At 41.8% G+C, this 18,759-nt stretch overlaps 1 protein-coding gene across 9 annotated transcripts in view; it reads left to right on the forward strand.

Moving 5' to 3' along the window:
- The window catches only part of LOC126072251 (zinc finger protein OZF-like), a 54,248-nt gene that overhangs the window by 27,626 nt on the left and 7,863 nt on the right, over positions 1–18,759 (forward strand). For 5 of the 9 annotated variants that reach the window (XM_049877125.1, XM_049877123.1, XM_049877127.1 and 2 more), the window contains 2 exons: positions 9,500–9,650; positions 10,206–12,235. In XM_049877125.1, the coding sequence (XP_049733082.1) occupies positions 9,500–9,650; positions 10,206–11,805 (1,751 nt within the window). In that variant the 3' untranslated portion in view covers positions 11,806–12,235. Of the gene's footprint in view, positions 1–9,499; positions 9,651–10,205; positions 12,236–18,759 lie in introns of those variants that run through there. The other 4 variants (XR_007516478.1, XR_007516476.1, XR_007516477.1 and 1 more) reach the window with 1 other exon arrangement.

Genomic DNA, 18,759 nt, shown 5'->3' on the forward strand with positions numbered 1-18,759 from the left:
ACCCGTGGAAGCAGCAGTCAAAAAATCAAAAGACACATTGCTTTAGGCAAATCTGCTGCTAAAGACCTCTTTAAAGTGTTGAAAAGCAAAAATGTCACCCCGAAGACCCAGGTGCACCTGACCCAAGCTGTGGTGTTTTCAATTGACTCGTATGCATGCAAAAGCTGGATGATGAATAAGGAGGACGGAAGAAGAATTGATGCCTTTGAATTGTGGTATTGGTGAAGAATATTGACTATACCATGGACTGCTGAAAGAAGGAACAAATCTGTCTTGGAAGAAGTTCAACCAGAATGCTCATTAGAAGCAAGGGTAATGAGACTACGTCTCACATACTTTGGACATGTTATCAGGAGGGATCAGTCCCTGGAGAGGGACATCATGCTTGGTAAAGTAGAGGGTCAGCAAAAAAAGAGGAAGACCCTCAAAGAGATGGATTGACACAGTGGCTGCAACAGTGAGCTTAAGCCTAACAAGTATTGTAAGGATGGGACAGGGTTGGGCAGTGTTTCATTCTGTTGTACGTAGAGTCATTATGAGTTGGAACCAACTCACTGGCATCTAACAACAACAGTTTTCCATTGACTTTAATCATTAGGCATGGTAGTACTAAGAGACACCCTAAGGGATCTCCTGTATTCCAGACATATTCTTCTTTACCTCCATTATGTGATATCAGTCCAATTTAAGTTGATAGTCAGGATCAGTCACACCAGCCAATACAGTATCTCCCTCCTTTGCCTGTTGATCCAGAGGCATGAGGACCCCAAAGTGCCCGGGTGACATTCATAACTTTCACTTCAGTGGAATCAGGGTTGCGTCTCCTGGTAGGAGCATTCCTGCCTTTGGAAGTAATACGAGACCTCTAGACCTGCAAAGCATAGGGTGATGAGGACAGGAAGCAGATATTTTGTGAGTGGGTCACTAAGGATATTAGTGAGTGGTGCCATTCCCATTTCCATCCCTTGATTCCTGGACCCGTGAATGCTTGCTATGGGAGAAATAGCACCATATATTGGACACTGGTTTAGAGCATATACAGCCTCCTGGAGAACATTGCCCCAACCTTGCCATCCTGCACGGTATTGCCACCTAGCTGGCACCATAATTATGTCTTTAAACTGTTCTGTCAACCCAACTGCTTAAGGATGATGGGGAACATGGTAAGACCAAGGAAATCCATGAACGTGGGCCCATTGCTGCACTTCATTTGCTGAGAAGTGGGCCGCTTGATCTGAGGCAATGCTGTGTGGGATACCATGATGGTGGACAGGGCATTCTGTAAGTCCATGGACAGTAGTTTTGGCAGAAGCATTGCATGCAGGGAAGCCAGATCCACATACAGAGTAAGTGCCTTGTGATCATTAAGGTTGTGTGTCATCTTGGCTGGGCCATGACTCTCAGTGATTTGACAGTTATGATGTAGTTTGGCAGTCTTTTTTTTTTTTAATGATGTTGTGATCACTTCCATGATGAGATTTGATATAATGTGGTCACCTCCTTGATGGGATCTGTTGTGATTAGCCAATCAGCGGAAAAGGAGTTTCCTTGGAGATTTGTTCTGTATCGAATGTAAGTGGAGTCTCTGGCAAAGCTTGAGGGCTTTTGCTCGCTTTGGATCCTCCGGCTAGCTCCTGTTCATCTGACCTCCACTTCTTGGGACTTGAGCTAGCAGCTTACCTGCGATTTTGCCTGCTGATCTGGGTATTCGTTGGTCTTCACAACCTGTGAGCAAGAGCCCTGCTGTCTGACCTGCCAGTCTTGGGTTCACCAGCCTCTGCGGCTTAGTGAATCAGGAGAAGCCTCCAGCCTAATCTACAGATTTGGAACATTCCAGCCTCCACAACTGCATGGGCCGTTTCCTTAATATAAACCTCTTTATATAGATATATGGGAAGCCTTGGTGGCATAGTGGTTAAGTTCAAATCCACTAGGCGCTCCTTGGAAACTCTGTAGGGCAATTCTACTCTGTCTTATAGGGTTGCTATGAGTCAGAATCGACTGGACGGCTGCAGGATTTTTTTTTTTGTATAGATATATAAACATTTTATAGGTTTTGCTTCTCTGGAGAACCCAGCCTAAGACATTTGGTACTGAGAGTGTTTCTAGAGAAACAAAATCGTAAGAATGAATTTTCTAACTTAGCTTTAGTCTGGTTAGTCTTAGAGATGTCAATGACTCTACGTTCAGTAGTAAAAAGGACACTGCTAATCCACGGTGTGAGGTGGCAATACAAATATGTAAAATATCACCACCGTTAGATCAGGTATTGGTGAAAGACGAGGCTGTGGGTGATCACATGCGTGATACCTTTCTACAATTTTGTCATAATGAGAAGTATAAGGAAGCTGGTTGGTCCCACTTTTGTTAGACAAACTGGTAAAAAAAAGATGACCTCAGAGCTTCAGAGTCAGAGCTCAAGTGCCACATAAACGACCTCGATCTTTCCACTTGTGCCTTGAATGAAAGCCTTATTGTAGTAACAGAGTTGATACTGCCAAAAACCAAACCCAGAGTCTTATTGTATGAGTGGCTGAATTACAGTGCTAACTCAATTGCCAATCTCCAGAGGGTCTGAAATTAATGTGAAAGCATTTATTGAGAAGAAATGGGATCCTGAAAGTTGGGATGGAGACATATGGACAGATAATCAGGAAGCTGGAGACACTGAAACCCTAAATTCTGTTGAATCACTCCTTCCAGCAGAACTAGCCCTCTCATTCCCATCCGAAGCAATTACTCCATCTTTCTCTGCTAAGCCACCCTCCTCAGTAAAATCATTAGCCCCTCCACCCCCATCTAATGAGATTAACCCAGCTGTGTCTAAAGAGCCTTTTCTGAGTCATTACCTGGGGCATTGCATGAAGCAAATGCCTTACAGACAATGCTGAATATTCTCAAAACACATACCCACCACCGATTTTGGTTTTTAGACCTATAACTAGAATTAAGTCCCTGCAAGCCCCAAAGTTCAAAGTGAAGTACAAAGTGTGACCCAGGAAGAAGTACGCTGCACTCTAAAAGAACTGCTTGATTTTTCTGACATGTACAAACAGAAATCTGGGGAATATATGTGAGAATGGCTGTTAAGGGTATGGGATAAAGTTGCAAGGAACATAAAAATAGATCAGTCTGAGTTTATTGATATGGTCCCGTTAAGCACAGAATCTTCATTCAGTGTTTCAGCTCAAAAGGTTAGGCAAGAACCTAAATTAATAGTTTATTTGGTTGATTCGCTGAAGCATGGATTGCTTGGTAGCCTACACTATTCAAGTTGAAGTACCAGGCCTGCCTGGTATATTGTAGAAGAAGGTATCCAAAGGCTTAGGGAAATAGGCATGCTAAGAGTGGATTTATCAAGCTAGACCCACAGACCCATACACAGAGTGCCCAGAGGACATACCTTTTACCACAATAACCCACTGCTGTCGAGTCGATTCCAATTGATAGCAACCCTATAGGACAGAGTAGAACTGGCCCATAGGGTTTTCAAGGAGCAGCTGGTGGATTCGAACTGCAGACCTTTTGGTTAACTGCTGAGCTCTTAACTACTGTGCCACCAGGGCTCCTTTACCACAAAGGTGAGGAACAAATTGTGGAGGGAGCCCCAGCATCCTTGAAGACTGCTGTGATAGCTGTTTTGCCATAACTGATTAAGACACCTAACTACAATGGGGTTGATTTGACCCCATGGTGGTAGGGGCCAAGTGGCAGTACTCAATCAACAAAGACAGGGTGGGCGTGGTTACTGTAATGGACAGTGGAATTGAAGCAGTAATCAGAATAGTCTGACTGGTATGGACTTATGGCATTGCCTAGTTAGTCACGGTGTCCCTTGAAGTGAAATAGATAGGAAATTAAATATTTTCTTGACATGTACAAGCAAGTGAATTCTAGGTCAAGTGAACTGCAGTCTGACTTGAATCGCCAGAATAGTGTCACAGCACCTCAGTTTGTTCCCAAACTTGAGCGAATTTAAAGAATCACAGTCTCTTGAATGAAGAGGAAGCCAGGTTCCCTTGAGGAACGTCTCCAATACACTGCCAAAAAACTTACGCTGTCAGTCTTTCACCCAGCCTTCCCCAAGAGGATCTACAGCCTTTTATGAGTGTGACTGTTCATTGAGGAAAAGGAAATAATGAGACTTTCTAAGGATTATTGGATACTGGCTCTGAACTGACACTAATTCCAGGAGACCCAAAATGTCACTGTGGCCCACCAGTCAGAGTGGGGGCATATGGGGCAGGTTATTAATGGAGTCTTAACTCATGTTCATCTCACAGTAGGTCCAGTGGGTCCCCGAACCCATCCTGTAATGATTTCCCCAGTTCCAGAATGTATAATTGAAATAGATATGTTCAGCAAATGGCAGAACCCACACATTGGATCCATGACAAGTGGTATAAAGGCTGTTATAGTAGGAAAAGCCAAGTAGAAGCCATTAGAACTGCCTTACCCAGTAAAACAGTAAACCAAAAGCAATACCACATTCCTGGAGGGATTGCAGAGATTATTGCCGCCATCAAGGGCTTGAAGGATGTAGGGGTGGTGATTCCCACCACATCCCCATTCAACTTGCCTATTTGGCCTGTGCAAAAAACAGATGGATCTTGAAGAATGACAGTGGATTATTGAAAACTTAACCAGGTGGTGACTCCAGTGGCATCTGCTGTTCCAGATGTGGTTTCATTGCTTGAGTGAATTAATACATCTCCTGGTTCCTAGTATGCAGCTATTGATCTGGCTAATGCCTTTTTCTCCATACCTGCTTCATAGGACCACCAGAAGCAATTTGCCTTCAGCTGACAAGGCCAGCAATACACCTTCAGTTGTCTACCTCAGGGCTACATCAACTCACCAGCTGTATGTCATAATTTAGTCTGCAAGGACATTGATTCTTCACTTTAGAAGGAATATCATAACATGCCCAGCACCACTGGGACCCTAGAAATTTCACTGGGGTGGAAGGCACCTGAATTTTTGTCAGATTAATTTCCCACCCTCTACCATGCAAATGTTTTACTAATAAGTCCAGATTCATTGACACTTCTTCCTAAGCAAGTCCAATCAGCATAATGTCATCAGTGTAACAGACCAGTGTAACATCTTGTGGAAGGGAAAATTTGGAGAATACAGTATTGCTTTTGGTTTACTATTGTATTACGTAGGGGCAGTTCTAATGGCTCCCACTTGGCTTTTCCTACCATAATAGCCCTTACTCCACTTGTTAGAGATCCAATGTGGGAATTCTGCTAGCTGCTGAGTACATCTATACTAATTATGCATTTTGGAACTGGGGGAAACACTATAGGATGGGTTCAGGAAACCACAGAGCCCAGTGTGAGATGGACATGAATGAAGACACCTTTAATAACCTGGCCTCCATATGCCCCAACTCTGACTGGAGGGCCACAGTGACGTTTTGGGTCTCCTGGAATTAGTATCAGTTCAGAGTCAGTATCCAGTATTCCCCTAAAAGTCTGATTATTTCCTTTTCCCCAATAAACAGTAACTCTTTTAAAAGGCCATAGATCCCTTTGAGGTAGGCTGGAAGAAAGATTAACAGTATGAATTTATAGAAGTGCAGTGTGGTCCTTCCTGAAGGGGACGTGGCCTCCCCTTTATTCAAGGGGTTGTGGGTCTGTAATCTGGCTTAGGTCAGGGATTTCATTGAGGGGCCATGACTGTTCTGGCAATTCAAATTAGACTGCCATTCACTTGACCTAGAATTCTTCCACTTGTACATATCAAGTAAATATTTAGTAGATTTCCCACCTGTTTCATGCCTAAGAACACCATAACTAAGTAGCCAATTCCATAAGTCTATATGAGTCAGACTGTTCTAATTACTGGTTTGACTCCACTGCCTATCACGGTAACGATGCCCACCTCCTCCTTCTCGACTGAGTGCTTCCACTTGCCCCCTACCACCACAGGGTCCAATCAGCCCCACTGTATTTAGGCATCTTAATTCAGTTAGGAGAGTTCCCACTTACATAAAACAGCAATCACAGAAGTCTTCAAGGATGCTGGGGCTCCCTTCACAAATTTGTTCCTCACCGTCATGGTAAAAAGTATGTACTCTAGGCACTCCATGTGTGGGTTTTTAGATCTAACCTGATAAATCTACTCTAACATGCCAATTTCCCTAAGCCTTTGAGAACCTTCTTCTACACTATACCAAAGCAGGTCTGCTACTTCAGTTTGATTTAGTGTAGTCCACCATGTAATTCATGCTTTAGCGAACCAACCAAATTAACTATTAGATCCTTTCCCAACCCTTTGAGCAAAAACATTGAATGAAGAATCTGTGCTTAGTGGGCTGTCATGGATTGAATTTTGCCCCCCAAAAATATCTGTTAACTTGGCTAGGTCATGATTCCCAGTATTGTATGATTGTCTACCATTTTGTCACGTGATGTGATTTCCCTATGTGTTGTAAATCCTGTCACTATGATGTTAATGAGATTTATTAGTGGCAGTTATATTGAAGAGATCCACAAGATTAGAGTGTCTTAAGTCAATCTCTTTTGAGATATAAAAGAGAAGTGAGCAGAGTTACATGGGGGACCTCATACCACCAAGAAATCATCACTGGGAGCAGAGCGCGTCCTTTGGACCCGAGGTTCCTGTGAGAAACTCCTAGACCAGAGGAAGATTAATTACCTTCCTCCAGAGCTGACAGAAAAAGCCATCCCCTGGAGCTGATGCCCTGAATTCAGACTTGTAGACTGTGAGAGAAGAAGCTTCTCTTTGTTAAAACCATCCACTTCTAGTATTTCTGTTATAGCAACCCTAGATGACTAGGGCAGAATTTGGTACCAGGAGTAGGGTGCTGTTGTCTAGTTATAGGTCTAGAAGCAAAAATGGGTGTGGTGATGTGTCTTGAGGACATTCGGCAATGTCTTGTAAGGCGTCTGCCTCAGGCGATGCCCCAGGCAATGACTCAGGTCCCAAGAACCAAGCCAGATGCAGGATCTAAAGTGAGCAAAAGCTAAGAAGCTTTGACAGAAAGTCCATATATGTTGTTACTACAAGAAATGAGATTTTCATTCAGTGCAGAAAGGGCATATTTGAGGTCATTTATGTGGCTCTTGAGCTTTAACTCTGAAGCCCTGAGCTCATCTCTTTCTTTCACCACTTTATCTAGCAAAAGTAGGACAAACCAACCAGCTTCCTTATACTTCTCATTATTCATACCACTTTTGGTACCAGATGTCTTAGACTGGATTCTCTAAAGAAGTAAAACTAGTGACGCCTGCATAGATGTGTGTATATATATATATATATATATATATATATATATACAGAGAGAGAGATTTATATCAAGGAAATGGCTCATGCAGTTGTTGAGGCTGGAAAGTCCTAAGTCCATGGGTTAGGCATCAGGCTAGAGGCTTCTCCCCACTCACATAGCTGCAGGGGCTGATGAATACAAGATCAGTAGGTCATATGGCAGGCTGCTTGCTCATGGGCTGCAGAGGCTGATGAATCCAAGATTAGTAGGTAAGATGAGAGACTACTGTCTCAGATCTCAAGAACCAGAGGTCAGATGATGACGAGTCAGATGCAGGTCCAGAGGGAGCAAAAGCCAGCCAGCTTTGCCAGAAAGCCCATTGGATGCAGGCCACACCCCTAAGGAAGCACCCTTTCATCTGATTAGCTGCTAATGGCAGATTTCATCATGTAGGTGATTACATTATATCAGATCTCATTACATAAGTGAATACCAAATGCAAACCCAGTGCCGTTGAGTCAATTCCAATGCATGGCGAACCGATAGGACAGAGTAGAACTGCCCCATAGAGTTTCCAAGGAGCACCTGGCAGATTCAAACTGCTGACCCTTAGGGTTAGCAGCCGTAGCACTTAACCACTATGCCACCAGGGTTTCCTAAGTGAATACATCATTACATAACTGCCAGACTACATCATAACTGCCAAACTACGGAGAATCATGGCCTAGCCAAATTGACACACAACCTTAACCATCGCAAAGTGTTAGCATTGGCACTAAGATTTGTGTTTTGGGACCTTGTGGAGAATCTTACTGTGTTTATTACAAGTTTGATATGATTATTTTGCTGCACATAAACTCACATCTGTCCATCTTCAGTGACCCTCAAGAGGAAAGTATTGGCTCAGTGTCTCGGAAATGTTATTTGCTCTGCACTGTCTTCCCTCACGATATGCATTTTTCCATGACCACCATGTCTTCTATACTCATTTAGTTTCCATGAGAAGGAAGGACAGTGGAGATAGGAGTCATCCAGGGCCGCTGGGTCAGGGAGCACCAGGAAAGCAAGAAATTTTTGAAGGACCAGCCCTGCATTTAGCAGAGCCATAACAAGGAGGGGCAGGGGGTATGGATTTGCTCCAGGATGCAAGTTCAGGAGGACGCTAGGTGAGGTGTGGAATGACATTGTCAGATGCCACAAATATGACAGGCACCGGACTGAGGCAGCGGGACAAGACGGGGGAAGGTGTTTCTACTGACACATCACCACTATCAATATCCATTCATCTTGAAATTGGCGTGGGGCACAATTTAGAGATTGCCCCTGGGCGCTCATTACCCTCACTATGCCCCTGGCATAGAGGGAATTACATTTGAATCAATCAGTTAGAAAAAGTCTTGTCATGGATTGAATGTCCCCCAAAAAATGTGTGTATCTACTTGATTAGGCCGTGATTGCCAGTGTTGTGTGGTTGTCCTCCATTTTGTGATAGTAATTTTATGTTAAAAAGGATTAGGGTAGGATTGTAACACCACCCTTACCCAGGCCACATCCCTGATCCAATGTGGAGGGAGTTTCCCTGGGGCGTGGCCTGCACCACCTTTTATCTCAAGAGATGAAGGGGAAGCAAGCAGAGAGTGGGGACCTCATACCACCAAGAACGCACCAGGAGCAGAGCGCATCCTTTGAACCCGCGGTTCCTGCGCCTGAGAAGCTCCTTGACCAGGGGAAGATTGAGGACCAGGACCTTCTTCCAGAGCTGACAAAGAGAGAAAGCTTTCCCCTGGAGCTGACACCCTGAATTTGAACTTGTAACCTACTAGACTGTGAGAGAATAAATTTCTCTTTGTTAAAGCCATCCACTTGTGGTATTTCTGTTATAGCAGTGCTAGATGACTGAGACAAATCTCTTATGGGCTGAGGATACAACTTTACAGATACCTGAGCTTACTTTGCTGACTTTAGCAATTCTTCCAAACCTGTGGTCATGGAGATCTTTTTCCTTTTTTAATGTTACATGTCTATTGTGTCTGGTATCTTTCTACTTAGCTCCCCTAATTACACCTATATATGTCACCGTTACTCCCAGTCCTCATGGAAGTATTTCTGAGCAAATTGCTTTTTAACCATTGCCAAAGTACTGAAACTGTGAAATTTGGCTAAGTCTAAGTCTTTTTTGGTTCATAGCAGTCTTTTTTTTCCCTAATAATTCCTTTTTTTTCTTTTTCATATTGTGAACCTCAACTTGAATTATTGGGTCAGTCTCTCAAAACTTTAACGATGGAGAAAAGTTATCCAGCAAACATAGACTAGTGCGATTCATGAAGAAAAACACCTGGTCCTTCATATTAGGAGAAATCTCCAAATTGCATGGCAATAAAGATCCGCATAAAAAACAGAGGAGACATTTGAGGTAAGTGTCATTCATACAAGAGAAAACAGTGTCTCAGGAGAAAATCCTAAGGTGTCATGACTTTACATACTTATGTATATGCATATATGTGTATATATTTATATATGTAATATTTGGTAGAGGATCAGAGAAAAAAAGGAAGACTCTTAACGAGATGGATTGACACAGTGGCTGCAACAATGGGCTGAAATATAGTAAAGATTGTGAGGATGGCACAAGACCAGGCAATGTTTCATTTTTTGTACACAGGGATGCTATGAGTTTGCACCTAACAACAGTATGTATAAACCTAGCTCTAAAAGTGTGTTCAGAGAATTTTCACAATAGAACATTCTCATAAATGTGAGTCAGATATTATTTGAAACATACTTTACTTGGATACAATTATCAGAAAGCCACATTTTAGAAAAACAGTAACAGTAATTGTGTTTCTGCTAGATGATTTATCCTGTGAAACAAGACAAGTCAGGGCAAAAACTATGCACATTCATGTGTTTGGTAGTGGTGAAATGGAAACAAATTTATTTACAACAGCATATTGCCTATTTTTAACAGATGTCATACAGTAGAAAACCTCTGTGAAAGTAATGAATGCATTCAGTATGGGATAACCAGCTGGATTCCAAATTTTACTGTGCTAAAAAGAAATCCTCCAGAAGTAAATCCTTTTGAATGCTATGAGTCTGGAAAAGCCTTCATGGATCACTCATATAACCATCATACTAGATCTCACACTGGATGCAATAACTGTCAGTGTAAGGAATGTGGAGAAGCCTGCAGTTGCCCCTCTCACCTAACTACTCATATGAAAACTATTACTGGAACAAAACTTCAAAAATGTATGGTATGTGGGAAAGACTTTATTTGTATCTCAACACTTAGGAATTCTGTGACAACACTCACTGGTGAGAAACACTATGAATGTAACAAATGTGGGAAACATCTCTGTAGTTTCCAATCCTTTTGGACACATGTCAGAGGTCATAAGCATGAATATAAAGAATGCCATAAAACCTATAGTCCTTTATCCCTCTTTTTACATAAAAAGATTTATAACAAAGATGTGTATTATGAATGTAAGGAATGTGGAAAAGCCTTCAGTCGTTCTTCAGACCTCACTATACATATAAGAACTCACAGTGGAGAGAGGCCCTATGAATGTAAGGAATGTGGGAAAGCCTTTAGTCGTTCCTCAGCCTTAACTCAACATGTAAGAATTCACAGTGGAGAGAAGCCTTATGAATGTAAGGAATGTGGGAAGGCCTTTAGTTGTTACTCAGTCCTCTATCAACATAGAAGAACGCACAGTGGAGAGAAGCCTTATGAATGTAAGGAATGTGGGAAAGCCTTTAGTCGTTCTTCAGCCCTCACTAGACATGTAAGAACTCACAGTGGAGAGAGGCCCTATGAATGTAAGGAATGTGGGAAAGCCTTTAGTCGTTCGTCAGCCTTAATTCAACATATAAGAATTCACAGTGGAGAGAAGCCTTATGAATGTAAGGAATGTGGGAAAGCCTTTAGTCATTCCTCAGCCCTTGCTCAACATACAAGAATTCACAGTGGAGAGAAGCCTTATGAATGTAAGGAATGTGGGAAAGCCTTTAGTTATTCCTCACGCCTCACTGCACACATAAGGGCTCACAGTGGAGAGAGGCCTTATGAATGTAAGGAATGTGGAAAAGCCTTTAGTCGTTCTTCCCACCTAACTGCACACATAAGGGCTCACAGTGGAGAAAGGCCTTATAAATGTAAGGAATGTTGGAAAGCCTTTAGCTGTTCCTCAGCCCTTGCTCAACATATAAGAACTCACAGTGGAGAGAGGCCTTATCAATGTAATGAATGTGGAAAAGCCTTTAGTTCTTCCTCAGCCCTCATTAAACATATAAGAACTCACAGTGGAAAGAGGCCCTATGAATGTAAGGAATGTGGGAATGCCTTTAGTTGTTCCTCATACCTCACTCAACATATAAGAATTCACAGTGGAGAGAGGCCTTATGAATGTAAGGAATGCGGGAAAGCCTTTACTTCTTCCTCAAACCTCACTCGACATGTAAGAATTCACAGTGGAGAGAGAACTTATGAATGTAAGGAATGTGGGGAAGCCTTTATTTGGTCCTCACAGCTCACTCAACATGTAAGAACTCACAGTGGATAGAGGCCTTAATAAATGTAAGGAATGTGGGAAAGCCTTTATTTGTTCCTCACACCTTACTCAACCTGCGAGAACTCCAGTGGAGAGACTACTCTGTCAAAAGTGAGATGTTTCATTCTTACTGCTATAATTTCAAACAGCAAATTTCCCAAAGCCTGGGAGTAAAGAACAGAGTTCTTCAGTGAGTAAGAAAGCAATACTAGCTCAACGAAGAGGCCATCAGAGCTACTTTGTGTGTTTGGGAGAAATGACAGTTTCATCATAGCTGCGAGGCTATCATCAGTGTCACTTCCTCAGTCCAAACTAAATTTTACCTTTCTTGAAGTCTTTGGCTAATACAAATAAGGCTGCAGAAAATAACCTTGAGCGAATGTGGTTAAATGTTTTATTGATGTTATTTTGCATACAATAAAATACACTGATCTTGTATTTGGTTTGTGTGTTTTCTGTTGTTTCCATATTACATTTCCTTCCGTTCTTTCCTATTGTAAAGTTAACTGTTTTATCCTTTATAATTAGTAAGTTTCTTATATGGCAGTACTTTGAAACTGCAAATATTCTTTTTTTCTTTGTACTTTGGCTTATTATTTTTAGTACCCATTGATAATTATTACCTTTGATTGTTATCACTGTGTTGTTTACCAAATTATATTTTCTCTTGAATTCATTTTTTCTGTGTTTATTAATTGGAATTCTGCAAGTATTAGCTTTGCCTTCTCTCCTCTTATTATTTATACCAGTATAGGCTAATCAATATTACTTTTTTTTTCTTTTCTTGCTCAAATTGCCCCAGATTTTGCTATTAGGACCTCCCTTAAATAGGTTCCTGTATTTTTTTGACATGTCCCCATTATAATTTGTACATTACTTTCTGCCAATGGTCAAGGTTCATCTTGTCCTTTTTCTGCCTGAGCCCTTGGATCAGAGTTTTCTTCAAGAAACCTTGGTTTCTGTTAGTAGAGAATGATATTTAGAAACAAAGTTCTGGGCATTATGTGTGCTTATTTCTACTCAACCCTCAAAGTGGAAAGGGCTAGGAAGTATATGTGTGTGAGTATATAGGCATACCTCAGAGATACTGCAGGTTCGATTCCAGACCACTGCACTAAAGCAAATATTGCAATAAAGCAAGTCACAGGTTTGTTTCCCAGTGCATATAAAATTTATGTTTACACTATACTGTCGTCTCAAGTACAAAAGCATTGTGTCTAAAAAAAATGTACATACCTTAATTTCAAAATTCTTTATTGTTAAAAAATGCTAACCATCATCTGAGCCTTCAATGAGTCATAATCTTTTTGCTGTTGGAGGGTCTTGCCTTGAAGTTGATGGCCACTGACTGATCAGGGTGGTGGTTGCTGAAGGTTCGGGTGGCTGTGGCAATTTCTTAAAGTAAGATAACAATGAAGTTTGCTGCATTGATTGACTCTTCATTTCATGAAAGATTTCTCTGTAGCATGCAATGCTGTTTAATAGCATTTTATCCACAGTAGAACTTGTTTCAAACTTGTAGTCAGTCCTCTCAAACCCTGCCACCACCTTATCAGCTAAGTTTATGTAATAGTCTAAATCCTTTCTTGTCATTTCAGCAGTGTTCACAGCATCTTCACCAGGAGTAGATTCCATGTCAAGGAACCATTTTCTTTGCTCATCTGTGAGAAGCAACTCCTCATCTGTCAAAATTTTATCATGAAATTGCAGCAATTCAATCACATTTTCAGGTTCCACTTCTAGTTCTCTTGCTGCTTCCACCACATGTGCAGTTACTTCCTCCACTGAAGTCTTGAGCCTTTCAAGGTCATCCATGAGGGATGGAGTCAACTCCTTCTAAACTCCTGTTAGTGTTGATATTTTGACCTCCTCTCATGAATCACAAATGTTTTTAATGGCATCTAGAATGGTGAATCCTTTCCAGAGGTTTTCAATTTACTTTGCCCAGATACATGCGAAGAATCACTGTCTGTGGCAGCTACAGCCTTATGAAATGTACTTCTTAAATAATAAGACTTGGAAGTCAAAATTACTCCTTAAGTCATGCACTGCAGAATGGATTTTGTGTTAGCAAGCATGAAAACATTAACCTTGAAGATCTCCATCAGAGCTCTTGGGTAGCCAGGTGCATTGTCAATGAGCAGTAATATTTTGAAAGGAATCTTTCAGCAGCAGGTCTCAACAGTGGGCTTAAAATATTCAGTAAACCATGTTGTAAACAGATGTGCTGTCATCCAGGCTTTGTTGTTCCGTCCACAGAGCACAGGCAGAGTAGATTTAATATAATTCTTAAGGGCCCTAGGATTTTCAGAATGGAGTGAGCATTGGCTTCAACTTAAAGTCACCAGCTGCATTAGCCCCTAACAAGCCTGTCCGTTGAAGCTTTGAAGCCAGGCATTGACCTCTCTCTAGCTATGGAAGTCCTGGATGGCATCTTCTTCCAATATAAGGCTGTTGCATTTACACTGAAAGTATGTTGTTCAGTGTAGCCACCTTCATCAGTTAGCTAGATCTTCTGGATAACTTGCTGCCGCTTTTACATCAGCACTTGCTGCTTCATCTTACACTTTTATGGAGACAGCTTCTGAAACCTTATGAACCAACTTCTGCTAGCTTCAAACATTTCTTCTGCAGCTTCCTCACCTCTCTCAGCCTTCATAGAATTGAAGAGAGTTAGGGCCTTGTTCTGGGTTAGTCCTTGGCTTAAGGGAACGTTGTGGCTGGTTTGATCTTCTATCCAGACCACTAAACTTTCTCCATATCAGCAATAAGGCTATTTAGCTTTCTTATCATTTGTGTGTTCACTGGAGTTGCACTTTTTATTTCCTTCCAGAAGTTTTCCTTTGCATTCACAACTCGGCTAACTGTTTGGCACAAGAGACCTAGCTTTCAGCCTGTCTCAGCTTTCAACATGCCTTCCCCGCCAAGTTTAATCATTTCTAGCTTTTGATTTAAAGTGAGAGATGTGGGACTCTTCCTTTCACTTGAACACCTAGAGAACATTGTAGGGTTATTGGCCTAATTTCAATATTATTATGTCTCGGAATAGGGAGGCCCGAGGAGAGGGAGAAAAACGGGGGAACGGCTGGTCGGTGGAGCAGTCAGAACACACACAACATTTATCAATTAAGTTTGCCATCTTAATGGGTGCAGTTCATGGCACCCCAAAACAATTACAATAGTAGCATCAAAGATTACTGATCACAGGTCACTGTAATAGTTATAATAATAATGAAAAAGTTTGAAATAGTGCGAGAATTACTAAAATGTGACACACACAAAAGAGCACTTGCTGTTGGAAAAATGGCAGATAGACTTGCTCAACACAGGGTTGCCATAAACTTTCAATTTGTAAAAAATGCATTATCTGTGAAGTGCAATAAAACGAAACCCAATAAAACAAGGTATGCCTGTGCATATACAAAGACACACAGTTATACCTGTATCTGTATGGATCTGTATATATTTTAAAAACCACAAAATAGTACCCATATCTCTGATTCCAGTCCAATGCCACAGGGTTCATTTTAGCTTTTTCCCCTACTTTATATGTTACTCCTTTCTATAATAGTAATACTCCTGGCTTTCATTATCCACAATGTTATTTGCTGAATCTTAGATATACACAAAGTAGTTTCAAAATTGCTAACTGTGAGGTGATGAAGCACCTTGCAGAAAGCAGTTTGGCCCTTGAGGTTCCTGAGAGTCGAACTACAGCTGAGGATAATGAGTGAGGGTGGGTAAGATTAGAGAGGGACCACCTGGTGGCCTGATGCTAACCTCTTGAGGCACAATTTAGCTTATACAGGACTGGCCAATAAAAGCCCAGAAGTCGGAGGCTTAAGGGGGCTTCCCGGTTGATAAGAAGCATCCATTCATGTGGAGGGTAGCATGTCCTGGGGACATAGAAGCTCTACACTTTTTCTTTTTTTTTAATTTTTATTGTGCTTTAAGTGAAAGTTTACAAATCAAGTCAGTCTTTCATACAAAAATTTATACACACCTTGCTATATACTCCTAGTTGCTCTCCCCCTAATGAGAAAGCACACTCCTTCCCTCCACTCTCTATTTTCGTGTACATTCAGCCAGATTCTGACCCCCTCTGCCCTCTCATCTCCCCTCCAGACAGGAGCTGCCCACATAGGCTCATGTGTCTACTTGATCCAAGAAGCTCACACTTCACCAGTATCATTTTTTATCCCATAGTCCAGTCCAATCCCTGTCTAAAGAGTTGGCTTTGGAATGGTTCCTGCATTGAGCATCTTGGATAGATATCTTGTCATCGTTCATGATATCAGGGAAGTTTTCTGCCAACAAATCTTCAACAATTCTTTCTGTATTTTCCTTTGTCCCCCCCTGTTGTGTTTTTTTTTGTTGTGGCACTCCAATCACTCACAGCTTATTTCTTTTGATAGAGTCCCACATGATTCTTAGGGATTCTTCATTTTTTTTAATTCTTTTATCTGATTTTTCTTAAAATAGATCGGTGCCGAGTGCTTTATCTTCAGTCTTACCAATTCTGCCTTCCACTTGCTCAGTTCTCCTCTTTCTATTGAGTTGTCTAATTCTGTAATTTTATTGTTAATCTTCTGAATTTCTGATTGCTGTCTATGGATTATTAAATGTTTCCTTATATTCTTGAATAACCTTTTTAATTTCTTTAGCTGTTTTATCTGTGTGTTCCTTGGCTTGTTCTGCATATTGCCTGACCTTCCTGATCTCGTTCCTGATGTCTTGAAGGGTTCTGTATATTAATCTTTTGTATTCTGCATCCTGTAATTCCAGGAAGGCACCTTCATCCAGAAGATCTCTTGATTCTTTGTTTTGAGAGCTTGTTGAAGCAATCATGGTTTACTTCTTTTTGTGATTTGATATTGATTGGTGTCTCGAGCCATCTATACGTTGTTGCATTAGTTTATGTTTGCTTACTCTATCCTAGCTTCTTGCTTTGTTTTGTTTTGATATGCCCAAATAGGTTGCTTGAGTGAGCTAGCTTGATTATTTTCACCTCTGAAGCTCTAATGTCCTGTCACCAGGTGGCTAGAGCTGTTACCGGGCATATCAGCCTAGTATCCCATTCACTTTTCTTGTATGGATTCAGCTCAGGTGTCCAGGTTATTGGTCAAGTGTGTGGTACAGGCTCTGTTCTACAGTCTTTGAGGGGCAGCAGTGTTTGGTGTAGGTACCAGTATCTGGTTGGTGTAGATACCAGTATCTGAACAAGGCAGGGGGCTGACATTCGTCCCCCAAGTGTCTGTGAGGAAAGTGTATCCCTGTTCCCTAGAGCACACAGGTGGGTGGGTTCTGCAAACAGACATGGGCACACAACACTTTGGTTGTAAGGACTGGGAGGTACCAGTTATGCTTGGTCTGCCGTCATGGATGGCTGTGTGACATGAGTGGAGCCACCAGTCTTCAGGCCCCTGATGTGGGTAGGTGAGAACCCTATTAAATAGGCAAAGCGGTGTCAAACATCAAACACCCACCTCTCCACCACACAGCTGAAACAGTTGCAATCTGCCAACAAGGGCCTCTTATCCTGAAATGGGCCCACACAGGTTCATGCAGGGGGCAAAGACATTCAATGCCCATGGACCATTTATGCCTGGACAGTAGCCGCTTCTGTTCTGAGCTCCCCAGGTTAGTGGAGCTGGCAGATTATCTTTTCCCCCAATTGTGAATTTATTCCTTCTCCAAGGCCGGAAGAATGGCTCAGCATGCTCAGCAGGGCCTATCTCAGGCCCAGGGAAATCAACAGCCACTGAAGCCGGCTTGGGGGCTGGGGGCACAGGAAAATATACGCAAGTACTTAGCTTTTGCCGACAGCACCGTTCATCTCTGGTTCCAGAGCTGTGAGTATGTTGTGAAGCTGGCTGTTTCTCCCTGAGGAAACTGCGGCTGAACACTACCACCAGCCCACTGCAGTCTTTCCCGGGAATGGTGCCTGAGGGTTCCCAGCGATTCATGTCCAGCAACTCCTCTCCGCTTCTGAACCATCTCTCCCTCCCCCTGCCACTCAGTCCGTTTTCTAACTTTGCCTTTGATGTTCAGGGTCCTAGCTTGTCATAAATATAGTCATTTCATTTTTCGGGTCTTTGTTGTAAGAGGGATCACCGGAAGCATCTGACTACTCCGCCGTCTTGACTCCACCTCCTCTCTACACTTTTTGTGGACAATATCTTTGTTGGATTAAAGGTCATATCCAGATTAGGATATGCTCGTTAAACAATAAAGTCAAACTAGCCTACAGATTTTCAGAACTATGTAGTTCTGTGAATATAGACCAAGCTCATGTGATTTGCAATGATGCTGTCTTCATAACCAAATATTTTAAATATTCTACTATTTTAATTTAGGGAAAAAAAAGTAATTAAACAAAAAGTTGAACAGAGATTCCCTGAGAACGCATTCACAATAAACTTGCTTTCTTTATCTTTTAAACAAAGTTTACTGGTGAATAGCAGGGAGCATTTCATGGGATTTCCAGGAAGATAATATATCAATTTCAGAAATCATTGGATACATGACATCATTATATTCATGGCATCTGAAAGAAGGAGAATCAGGAGTGCCTTGAGAAGGAAGAGATGGAAGAACTGCATGACTACAACTGTAAAAAAAAAAAAAAAAACAACTGTAGGTGTTATTTAATCAAGGAATAGATGTGAATCAAGCTCTAGGGAGGTTAGCGGATATTCTGAAGAGAGAGTCATTGATTTCAGAGGTACAGAGCACTTCTGGATGACCACAGTCCATAGAATTTGTCATCTGTAGTGGAAAATTCCCAGCAAAGAGGTCAATGAACCTAGAGGCCAAAGTAGTAGATAAAAATCCATGCAGATGCAGAGGCTCTCACAAGTGATGCAGAATTTAGGAGAGAAGGTAAGGATGAGCCAGGTTCCAAAGTCATTAATGAATCCGGTAAATGACTGGAAGGTGGGCAGACAACAGTAATGAGGATGGAGA

Source organism: Elephas maximus, chromosome 3, assembly GCF_024166365.1.
Source record: "Elephas maximus indicus isolate mEleMax1 chromosome 3, mEleMax1 primary haplotype, whole genome shotgun sequence".
Taxonomy (NCBI): domain Eukaryota; kingdom Metazoa; phylum Chordata; class Mammalia; order Proboscidea; family Elephantidae; genus Elephas; species Elephas maximus.